Here is a 12,552-nt window from a genome sequence, read left to right as displayed (position 1 = left end):
TATAATATAGATATAATAAATATGAAAAGAATAAAAAATTACGATTTGAGAAGAATATAATATATAATCGGATATAAAAGAAAGGACAAAAATAACTTTGTTAAGTACAACTGATATACAGAAGCCAGAAAGAGTGGGAGACATATGAGGTTTATAGAACAGACTTCGACGTTGACGATTAGTCTTCCTTGGAGTGCATTGTAGGATGGTAACGCGAATTTTATAAATTATTTAATTCAAAATTTATATTTTGCGCGCTCAATTAAAAATGTCTTATTTTTAAATTATTATTTGTTCAATTTTTTTCTCATTTTTTTTTTATTTATCCAAATTGGATTGATTTTTTTTGCATAAATAATATATAAACGAACACACGTGGCTGTTTCTCTGGTTAAAGTGTTTAAAACGTGGGCGTAAGTGACAATTTATTATATTTTAATACTGTTAATTGTTTTTAATTCATTTTTAATTATTTTTAAAAATTTTTCCTGTTTCATCTTTTTTCAATTTTTATTTATATCAATTATTTAGAATTTTTTAAATGTTATTTGTTATTTTTATATTTAATAACAAAAAAACAATGTTTTGTTAATATTTATTAAATATTATTAAATAAAATTACAGTAATGAAGATACTTGAAAAATGAAATAATTTCTGCATATATTTTTTATTGGCAACATTTTTAATATAAAAACTAAAATAAATTTTTCTCGGTAGTAAATCTTATCTCAATTTAGTGATTATTTTTTTATTGATAGCAATTACTTTTTTGTCCATTATTTCTAATTAAATAAATCATTAAAAATAAATGTAAAATAAATTACGAGATTCTAATTAATTTTAGAGATATTAATATTAATTGACTACTTAATTTATTATTGAATTAGATATTTTTTTATATACAAAAATTAAATTTAAAATTAAATGTTCTCTTTCTAATGAATCATTCAAAAAAAAAAATTTTTTTTTAGCAATGTAGTAATAGAATAGCTAATGTTATTTTGTGCTTTTTCAATTGAAGCCTTAAAATCTCATTAACCGCTGGTTTCCTCATCTTATAAGTATTGACAAGATACATTTTCATTCAATTTTAGATTAACTTATTGTGTTTTATTATCAAAAAAAAAAATAATTCAGATAATAGAACAAAAATAAAGAAGATTTAACTAGTTAGAAAAAAAATTATTTCAAATATTTAAATTTATCAATGTATTTAAGTATGTTGTGATAAAAATTCAATTATAACTTATCAATTTTTTTTATTATCTGAAATTTAAAAAATTACCACTTTTAATCATACAATTCATATAATTCAAGTCAATTAATTAAATTGGCGAATTAATTAATTAAATTTCTATTTTAATTTCCTTTTTTTTAATCTAAATTAAATACAATGTTGCAAATAATAATTTTTTTTTAAATTCTTAAAATTTATACAATGTGTTTACAAATTTCTTATAACTTAAATTGAAAAAAAAGGAAAACAATTTTTTTTTCCAGTTGTGAATGGAAAAAATGATTAGATGTTCACAATTTAATTCTAAATTGATTCCTTTTTTTTCATCTCATAATGAAAACATGTTGATCTTTCTTAAAGATATGTATATATGAAGAAATCAATTTAATATTCATTATTCAATTATAATTAAAATTCTTCTATTAAATATTTTCATCTCACACTTTTTTTTTATCATTTTTGTAAATTGAACAGAAAATACGTTATTCTAAATAAAACAGCAATCTTTATATAAAAAAAAACTGATTAAATATTAAAATTCGGAGATAAAATTTTCACGCGAACAAAAACATTTTTTATATATATAGGGATTTAAAAAATATGATATATACATCTGATGATAATCTTTTTCTTTCACAATCGTAACCTGTTTTCGAGCGAGGGAAATATTTTGATTACAAAAAAAAAAAAAGTTTCATATATTGTAACATTCTAAACAGCTGGACCTTTCTACTTTCTTAGTATACAGAAAAAAAATTTCCCTAATACCCTTTTCTGACAGATTGATCATCTTGTTAAGAACATTTTCAAGGTACATTATGTTAACTTCCGTAAACCGGTTTTTGTATTTCTTGCATCCTTCAACTGAAAAGCCAATGGCATCCAATAACATGTTTTCATAATTTAAAAATTTTTCTTTTCATTTTGCGACCTTGCTCTTGAAGGGCTCTTCGCATTTATTGTAATTTGACTTACATTTTAAAATCTTTTCTAGGAAGATTTGAGACTAAAAATTTATAAAAAGTTGGTTTTTAATGGGAAAAAAGGAGTTCAAAAAATTTTTTTGATTCCAATACATAAATGACGAGAATTTTTTTTTAAGTCAGAAACAATGATCCCCTATGAAGACAAATTAATGAATTATTTTATAATTTGTAAATTGGGTAAAATAGAAAATAGAAAAAAAAAATATATGAAATCAACTCTAGGGCAGATTTGTTCTTCGTACAGTTGGAAGCAATCATCCAATCAGGAAGCAAATTATTACAGGGACATTTTTAAACCGGACTTACATTTGTGTCAAAGATCTATATGGAGAATGAATATATAATTCCAACTGGAATTAAAGGTATGCTTTGAAATAAACCCTGGGCTTTATTACTGCCTTGGAAAGGTTTATTCTCACAAAGAAAGCCGGGTGGTTTGAAATAGAGTGGGGATGAGAGACCCAAAGGGAATAGGGATGTTGCCCACATGATGCGTTCTCAACTTTTAGTCATTGTTTGTGATTTTGTGTTAGTGAACACATTCCTGTTGCATTCTCACGAAAAAAATAACATTTCAAATGTGAGTTTTAATTTTTATTTATTAATTTTTAGAAAAAATCTTTTTCTTTTCATTATAATTTGATTTTATTTTTAAAAAAAGGGGGGGGGGAATAATTTTAATTAAAAAATAAAATTTTCCAATTATTTTATTATTAATTTTTTCTATACTTTATATAAAAGTAGGTATTGCATATAAATCCATAAAAAAAAATTTTCTTCAATTAAAAATATTTTTTTTCATTCAAACAGTGCTGTTCTTTGAACAATGGAAATATTTTATTTTGTCCAGAAAAATATTTTTTTTTCTTTATTCGAAAATATTTCTTTGTATGGAAAATGAATTTCTCGGTAATATATTATATGCAAACAAGTTTTTAAAAATAAAAGAAGTTTTGCACAAAAAAAATTGTTTTGTTTCACAATAATTTTTTTTTAATCAATTAGTTAATAATTATTATTAATAAATAATTATTTTTAATTAATAATTTAATAATTAATAATAATGTTTATTGTTAATTAATAGTTATAAATAATAATGTTCATTGTTAATTAATGGTTATTAATAATTAATAATAGTTATTACTATTTAATTCTTAATTAAATATTATTTTTTCTAAATTTTCTTTTAACTTACTAAAAAAAAACAATTTTTTGTTTCTTTTTTTCGAATATTTTTTCATTTCAAATGAAAAAGTGATCATGTGAAGTAGTTGAGAAATTTTCTGGTGTCTTGATGTACATATACATAAATTAAATTATCGAATTTAATCGAGAGCACAGACGATTATTACTTCCATGCGTGTCGTTTTTCTTCTCTGGACGATTAGTAAAGAGCGCTTGTGACGAGATCAACGACCCATGAAGGCTTAATTCATAAATTGAGCGATGAAGTTTTTTTTATTTTATTTTAAATCAAAGTTTATTTTATTTTTTTCCAACAATTTCCGTGTATTTGTTCTTTTTTTTATCGATTTTAAATTAATTAAATTAATAATTATTTATAAATAATTATATATTTCAACATTGTTGATAGTACATTGATAGTAAGTAAATGACAGAATATATTTTTCTTTTAATGAACTCTTCAATGTTACTGTCGCTTTGATTAGACTTCCGGTTATCACAATGCACATATGAAATTTATTTGACCCAGTGTATGAAACCACGTGGGTTTGAAATATTCTCACATGAATAACAAGCCTCAACGATCAAATTGACATTAACTAATCTATTTCTGATGATTATATATCGCAGATGTAATCCGCAAACTGGCGGCCAATAATTTTTTTATATTTTGACATATTATTTCAAAAAATATTCTTATTTATTTACAAAAATTGTAATTTGTAAAAAAAAATTAAGTAGAAGAGCAAATTCAAAAACTAGAAATTATATTTTTCATAACACTGTAGAATATTTTTTTCCAATGGTTGATAATAAAAATTTTTTAATCTGAAAAGAAAGAATAAACATTTTTCCATGCGGGCATTTATATGTGTATTTATATATACCTTTAAAAGTTCAAGTATAATATAAAATGCCGACTGCCTTAATTTAATTCAGTGTAGAATGTCTTGCTAAGAATACATGCAACCTTTCAACTATTTTATTCTTTTCTATTCTTTAAATTGCTGTGCCAGCTTGAGAAAGTCTCCTCTCCTCCTTTCTTATAAACATTAAAAAATTTTTAGAACTAAATTCCTGAATTTTTTTTTTTTTTAATAAAAAAGCTATTTGTTTCAATTAAATGAAAAAAAAATGTTTCTATATTTATTATTATAATTTTTATATTAAATTTATTGTTTAATTTATCAATTTTATCTTTATAAGAACAAAGTTTCAAAACAAAATGAGAATATGTAATTAAAAAGAAAAAAATTATGAATATGGAATACATATTTTTTTCTGAGATAATAGTTTTAAAATGTCTGATTATTAATTACATATTACAAGTTTCATTAATAAATGAAATATTACAGTGGCGAAAAAATTAATCTCTTGATCTTTATTAGGATTATTTAAAGAAATACAATTCTTTTTACTGATTTAACAAAAAAAAAAAAATGTGCATTGATAAAGACTCAAATATTTTTGATGATACAAGATATACTCTTGAAACGACTACCACGTGCAAAATTGATGATAAGTAATAACTGATTCATAAACTTGAGAAAAAATTAATTCTTTTAATTTTAGCGCATTACGCACTCTTTGTATAGAAATTCCTATATTTTATTACATTTCATATACAAAACGCGCTAAATAAAAATTTTTTTAAATGGAAATTATTCATTATAAAAATTCGGTTAGATCGAAATTCGAATTAATTTTTAATTATTTCTTCGTTCCAATCAAAATTTTAATTACAGAAAAATTACATAATTCTCTTCTCATATGTTTATTGTACTTTTATTTGGAGGAACGATAATTAAAAATTCTTAAATAAACATAATGACACATTTACAAGTGATTGTTAAATTTAACAAACAGTTTCATTTTCAATTGCACGGACATTATAGAAATGAAGAAAAATAATTTATCAATTAGCATCATGCAATGTATCGTGATGCATTTTTTTGTGTGTGTTCTTTTTTTTATCTTCATGCGAGTGATACACTTTATATTATATAAATGAATCAATTTATTGACACAATATTTATAAAAAAATTAATTTTTATGAAAAAAAGAAGATTAATTTTTTTTTAGTTTAAAAAGAAAATCCAGATGTAGTAAAATTAATTTTATGATGAAAAAAAGTATTGGTACTTAAATTAACACTTTTTTTTAATGAGGAAATTATTTTCATATAAAATACGAGTTCATTTTGTTTATGAAATAGTATAGTTGATAAATTATAACGTTAACCTATCAACCTAAAGCAATAAATGTTGTTATTGAAACTGACTAGCTTTGTGATAGACTTCAATATGCAAACTTACAGAAAATGTACTTTTCAACTTGTCGCGTAAAAATAAATTTTATGACAATTTCAAATTATCTTTTTTTTTTTTACTAATCAACTTAATTATCATATAAACAATGTTTCTTATTATCCATAAGTGACAAAACCAATACAAAATAAATTTTTTTGAGAAAATTAAATAGTTTGAGAATTAAAATAATTGAAATTTAATTTTTATTAATTATAACTGAAGAAAAAATTTATTCTTCAATTTATTATTCACTTTGTCAATTATTGTTTAAATTATTTTTTTTAATAAGTCACAGCGATTATGTAGAACTCTGAAAATATCTGAGGATTTAAAAAAGAAATATAGGTACTTTCTTTTAATTTTAATAAAGAATTTTTTTGCATGAGTTTCAAAGACGGTAGATAATAAATTTTATCTTATATATGTAGAAGTCATTCTTTCAAATGAATCATCAAATGCACGCACAGGAAGAGAATCTCTTAAATCGCGCCAATTACACATTAGTTGCTCGTAATTCTTTTCAAAAGGGGAGATAATTTTTTTTATTCATTACATTGTTAAAATATTACATATTATATTAAATACATATTATTACTATTATTATTATTCATCGTTAAATGTGGATAAAAATTTTTATTTCACAAATTTTTAATTAACAAAATTATCATTTAATTCAAATATCAGAATTTTATTATCTTTTTATCATAAATAGTTGAAAATTTTGCAAAAGCAGATGAAAAAAAAAAATTTCTATTTTGAAAAAAAATGCAGTAAAATTGCATGGCCAAGAAATTTACTGATAATAATTGTCCATATAAATATATGATAAGATATATATAGTTTTATCTTGTATACAGTTGTGGCGAGTGAATTCTGGCGGGATTCTTGAGGGGTAAGAGGGTGATTAAAGAAAGAAGACGCCTCAGTTCAGAGTGCACATGCTGAGGATACGACAACTCGCTCGTTCAGAGATCTCTCCATCATCATGAGACCCTGGGCGAACAAGAACATCATTTTTGGAATAACTGGACTCATATTTATTCTCATCGGAGGATTTCTTTCAATTTATTGGCCTTTCATTTTGGATCATATTTTACATAAGGTGAAAGAAATAAAAAATCACTTGATTTATTATTGATAAAATAAATTATTTTTTTTTAATTCATAATTTTAGTAATTATTGAATTTTTATAAATTAAATTTTAAATTAATTCGATTTTTTTTTATTTTAGGAACTCACTTTATCACCAACATCAAAGGCTTATGAAATTTGGAAAAATTCAAGCAAGCTTCCAGTGCATTTGAAAATTTATTTTTTTAATTGGACCAATCCTGAAGAAATTGAAAATCATGAAAAAAAACCAAATTTTGTACAATTAGGACCTTACAGTTTTCTGTGAGTATTTCTTTTTTTAATAAATAAAAACAATAATAATAGTACAATAATTACAGATAAAGTAGAAATTAAACAATTATACATTTTAAAAATCAAGGAACAAAATCATATTTTTCATTAAATGAAAAACAATTTTTTTATATAAAATTTTCGTTTTATTAAACAAGGAAACTTTTTAATTAAATTTACAAAAATTTATAAGTATTGACCCAGATATTAAATAAAAGAAACATTCAGGAGAAAAAAAAATATATATGCTAATAAAGAACCTATCAATGATTAGTAATAAATGAATAAAGAGTTAACCTTTTTAAATTGACATTTTAATCATAAAATAAAATGAATGTGATTAGACGTTTGTGCGTAGGCATCTATTAAATTCTAAATTAATAATTAATTGCTTAATTATAATTACGTTCATTAATAAATTGAGTTACACGAGCGAGATTATTTTATAAACTGATTCGCAGGTTTCAATGAATGCTGTATTATATCATTTTATTGATAAGCCTTTCTTATTTATATTAAACATTTTTTTTTTTATTTTTAGCTTCTTTGAAAAGCAAAACATTTTTCCATTTAAAAAAATTGTTCTTCTCCATATTATTATTATTATTTATTATTATTAGTTTACGATTATGTTTATTTTAATAATTAAATTAAATATTAAATAACAAATTATTGAAGCGGCTTTAAATAATTAGTTAGGTATTTAAAATTTAGATTATGTAAAAAAGGAAGTAAAATTATTACAAATTCATGTCAGAAATAAACAAATGTATAGCAAATATTTATACAAAATGAATTTATTATTTAATAATAATTTTTATTATTTTTAAAATATTTTTAGTATATAAAATACTACGATTGGAGTGTGCAGTAATATAATGTTTCACATATATCTACTAAACGATTAGTCACCAATTTTCCCGTCAATCTCAATCCCTATATATAATTGGGTCAAAAAGTCAAATTATTTTGTTCGCACATACTTTATAAGTTCAATTTCTCAGAAATTTGATAAAAGTTTAAAAATCTCAATTCTTTATTATTATTGGCAAAAAAAAATTTAATAATTCATTTATATAATTCTAATAAAAATCCTAAATTAATAAACAAAAAAAATGTATTTCTTTTACAGTGAAGTGAGAGAAAAGGTGAATGTAACATTTCATCCAGAAAATGGAACAGTTAGTTATTTTCAAAGAAAATTCTGGCGTTTTGACGAAAAGATGAGCAATGGATCTTTGGATGATATAATTGTACAACTCAATGTCGTTGCCATTGTAAGCAAAAAAAAATTACAAATTTAAATTCATTATAGCCGGAAAAAAAATGAAAATGCAAATTAAATCTTTAACGGAAAATATTTTTTTGTGATAAAAAATAAATTGTTTTTTTTTCTTTGTAAACGTCAAATATTTTGAAAGAAAAAAGTATTTTTTTATGAATAGGAATATAATTTAAAATATACAAAAAAAAGAAGAATAAAATTATCAACCTTTTTTTGCAATTAAAAATTTTCGCGAATATTAAATTATTATTTTTATGGGTACTGAAATAATATTTAATTTAAAAAAAATATAGTTTTACTGGAAAATTATTTTTTTAAAGTTTTTTTTAGTGTAAATTGCAATCTTTTTTTTTAGACTGCTGCACGAAAAGTATTGACTCTACCAACAATGTATCAAGGTGCTTTTGCGCAACTTATGGACACAATGAATATGAAACTTTATAATGTCAAAACAGTGAATGAATTAACTTTTAAAGGATATGTGGATCATCTTATTCAATTAAAAAATACAGTACCAATGGAGGGTGATGATTCACCTCCTTTCGATCGTTTTGGATGGTTTTATATGGTAAATATTTTTTTCTTTTATTTTATTATTTATTAATTTCAAAATTATTTTTATCGAATATGAATTTCGAAAAAGGCTCAACTAGAATATTTTTTTTTCGTAAGCTTTCGGTTTCATCGCGGTTTTTGATCAATTTTATTGACAAGGATTAATTAAAAATTATCGTGGGACTAATAAAAGACAATATTTCAATTGGGAAGCGTTTAGACATATATATAAGCCCTTCGACAAGTTCCTCTATTAGGTCTGCAACAAAACTAGACTACTCTGAATTGCTAGTGAATGAAATAGGTCACTCAACTACATAGTGTAGCGAATTATGAATGAAAAGCAATCGACACATCAAGAATGAACAATATAAAGTTGCAATTGTAATATTAGATCTCGCTTTTTTCTTTTTTTCCTTTTTTATGAAAAAATTTAAATTATATTTTCTTAATTTTTTTTTTTTTTTTGACGTTTGAAATTATAGAATAATAAAAAAAATTAAAATTTATAGAGAAATGGATCGACACTATTTGAGGGTCACATGAATATGGAAACGGGAGAGAGAGACTTTTCAAAAATAGGAGTGGCAAGACGATGGAATTACAAAGACACTATGAAATTTTACAAAGTTCCTTGCAATACCGTTGAAGGAAGTGGCGGAGAATTTTGGCCACCACTTCGAAATTTTGGTGATTTTTCATCACCTTTCCGAAGGGATGATATTAGTTTATTCAGCGCGGATTTATGCAGGTGATTTTTTTTTTATTAATTTAAACTAATAATTACAATTATTAATTTAATTGTTTTTTATTTTTACTTCCATTTTTTTTAGGATTTTATTGGAAATGATTTTTTTTTTTGCAGACCTCTGACGTACGAATTTAAACGAGAAGTCACTCACAAAGGTATCCAGGGATATCAATTTACGCTTGATCATAAAACACTGAATAACGATACTAAAAAGCGTTATCCTCACGAGCAGGCGAGATACTTTGAACCAACAACAACCACGGAGGATTTTTTTTCAGCTGAACCCACCTCGCAATCAATTGAAAATGACGAGGATCCAGATGTGGTGAACATTGGTCAATGCTTTTGTAATGGCGATTGTAGTCCAATGGGTCTCATGAATATTACTGCATGTCGTTATGGTGCACCTGCATTCGTTAGTCTACCTCATTTTCATAAAGCCGATCCGATTTTAAGGGATCGAGTTATTGGAATGAATCCCAAAGATGATGAACACAATTTTTACATTACTTTAGAACCTGTAAGAATACAATCATTTCTATTTAGTCGAATTTTTATTTAAACAAAATTTTTTGATCATTGCATTTGTTAAAATGACGAAATTTCTATTTCTCCAAAATTTCATTTAGCTGAATTTTCATTAAATGGAAAATTTCATTGGATCGAAATAGAAATCGGTTTTTAAAAAAATCGCAATTTTTGCAAAAGTATAAAAAATAAAATTATCTGTACTCTTTTCAGACTTCAGGAATCCCTATAGATGTAGCAGCAAGATTACAGATCAATATTTTGTTGCAGCCATCTAAGTTTGCATCGTGAGTTTGATTTTTGTTTCCAAATTTTTTTTTTAAATAATTATTATTAACAATAAGATAAAAAAAATTGTGTTTTCAGATTCTTGAAAGATGTTCCTACGATATACTTTCCAGTATTTTGGTTCAGTTTAAGGGCTGGCCTCCCTGACGACATGACTTGTCAAATGAAAATGTTAGTCATGACACCTAGTTTAATGCATTATGGTAGTATAGGACTTTTATTCATTGGATCTTTATTCATTTTGGGCACTGCGATTCTGTGCTATTGCCATCATGGAAAGACAGGCTCTTCGGTATGTTTAAAAATTTAATTTTTGCTATTAAATTTTATTCGAATGTAATTAAAATTTTTTTTTATAGGAGTCCTCGACAAGAATGTCAGTTACATATCCAAATAGAAAAGCAGAGCTGGTTTATATGGATAAAACTGATAATGAAGATCCTCAAATAAAAAGCGATCGACGTTTATATCCGAAATTGTAGATTTTTTTTTTTACGTCAGAAAGTGAGAAAATATTTTTTAATGGCTCACCTTTAAGAAAAGGCATTCAATGAAATTAATATTTAAGTGATAATAATTTGCCGATGAAAGAAAAGAAATTTTCCTGTTGAAAGGGTTTTTATTTTTTTTATTTTTTTGAACAAATCTATGCCAAGACTGTGATGAAAGAAAATATTTTTAAACACATTTTTGAATGTTTTTTTTATAGATTGTTAAACTGTAAAATGATTATAGTGAATACTGATATTAAAGTGCCAAAATTTTTTTTTACACAACTATATTTAAATGAAAAACTTTCTTTTAAGAAATTTGTATTACATAAAAAAAAATTTCTTTACTGAAAGGTTTCAAAAATACACTTTTTCTATTTTGTAAAAAAATATTTTATCATTATCCGGCCATTCAAAATTAGGATTAAAGACAACATTTGGTAAATTTAGGTAAGAAAAAAAAATTTTGTAATAAAATCGAAAATTAAAGAAGATTTTTTTTAGAACACTGCAAAATTTAAAAGAATACTCGGTAAAACTTAAGAAAAATTTTTAATTTAAGAGATAATTATTAAAAATTTAAGAAAATATTTTAAAATTTTAAGAAAGCATTTTTTAGAATTTAGAATAGAATTTTGTATAGTTAAAATAATACTTTGTTTAAAGAGAAAATATTTTCTAAAGTTTATAAAAAATAGAATATGAAAAAAAAAAATAATCTTTTTTGTAGAATTCGAAATGGCCAGATTTCAAAGACAAAAATATTTTTAAGGGACCAACATTGCCTTCAGTCTTCACTAAAAGTTGTGCAAAACTATTTGAGACAATGAGAACAATCGTCAATATTTACGAATGACGTGACAATATAGTTACCTAATTTCAATGACTGCAACAAAAAATAATCTAAGTAAGATTTAAATTTTAAATTAACAATTAAACCAACGAATAATGAAAATCCAAGCTCATTATAGAATAAGTAGTAAGTTATTACGAGAACCTCTATAATATTGTAATGCAATTAATCTAAGAATTTGTTTTTCAATTATTATTATTATATTTTAATTCTATTGGAAATTCTATTATACAATTTGATTATAAGGTTCACCATTCAAATAATGCATGAATATTCTTCAATTTTTGTTTTCTTTAAATTTTTTTTTCATTTTTTAATTTCCAAAAACTATTTTCTCAACTTATTGAATTTTTTTTTTCATCTCAAATGTTTATAATATTTAAATGAAAATTGAAAAATATTTATGCATCACATTTAGTAAAAAGATTAAAAATAATTTATGAAACACAAATCATGAACAAATAAAAAAAAAAAAATTCGTCCTTACACACACTGTGCCATGCCATTTATTAGATCATAAAAACTCTAATAAAATAAGCTTATTGTAAAATATAGTTGTTAATTTTAGAGTTTGAAATATTTTTTATCTATGAATAAATATTTTGCTACAAAAACGGAATTTAAAGAAAGAACCCGAGATTTTAAAAAATTTGAAAAAGTATTTTAAAAAAATTCATA

At 23.3% G+C, this 12,552-nt stretch overlaps 1 protein-coding gene across 3 annotated transcripts; it reads left to right on the top strand.

Moving 5' to 3' along the window:
- The first annotated feature begins 171 nt into the window (after positions 1 to 171).
- Positions 172 to 12,039, top strand: LOC127278446 (protein croquemort-like). 3 transcript variants are annotated; one of them, XR_007842492.1, is made up of 11 exons: positions 172 to 413; positions 6,576 to 6,820; positions 6,951 to 7,114; positions 8,256 to 8,400; positions 8,764 to 8,976; positions 9,476 to 9,714; positions 9,829 to 10,234; positions 10,456 to 10,529; positions 10,609 to 10,822; positions 10,890 to 11,471; positions 11,752 to 12,039. XR_007842492.1 is itself a non-coding variant. In XM_051300178.1 (10 exons), exons 2-10 carry the CDS (start codon positions 6,704 to 6,706, stop codon positions 11,010 to 11,012), a joined length of 1,695 nt encoding a protein of 564 aa, XP_051156135.1. In that variant the 5' UTR covers positions 172 to 413; positions 6,576 to 6,703; the 3' UTR covers positions 11,013 to 12,039. The 3 variants fall into 3 exon arrangements, 2 of the variants coding, with proteins under 2 accessions (XP_051156135.1, XP_051156136.1); XM_051300178.1 differs by having other exon boundaries at positions 10,890 to 12,039; XM_051300179.1 differs by lacking the exon at positions 172 to 413 and adding an exon at positions 2,658 to 2,804 and having other exon boundaries at positions 10,890 to 12,039.
- The last annotated feature ends 513 nt before the right edge of the window (positions 12,040 to 12,552 follow it).

Source organism: Leptopilina boulardi, unplaced genomic scaffold (assembly GCF_019393585.1).
Source record: "Leptopilina boulardi isolate dan_hultmark-lab unplaced genomic scaffold, ZJU_Lbou_2.1 LbouV2_202, whole genome shotgun sequence".
Taxonomy (NCBI): domain Eukaryota; kingdom Metazoa; phylum Arthropoda; class Insecta; order Hymenoptera; family Figitidae; genus Leptopilina; species Leptopilina boulardi.
Note: the sequence above shows the minus strand (reverse complement) of the source record. Positions and strands in the feature narration are given on the sequence as shown.

Bases quoted from the DNA above. Each gene is read 5' to 3' on its own strand.
- LOC127278446 (XM_051300178.1), top strand. From the start codon at position 6,704: ATGAGACCCTGGGCGAACAAGAACATCATTTTTGGAATAACTGGACTC. The intron at 8,401-8,763 runs GTAAGCAAAAAA...CTTTTTTTTTAG, and splicing joins AACTCAATGTCGTTGCCATT to ACTGCTGCACGAAAAGTATT. The intron at 10,235-10,455 runs GTAAGAATACAA...TACTCTTTTCAG, and splicing joins TTTACATTACTTTAGAACCT to ACTTCAGGAATCCCTATAGA.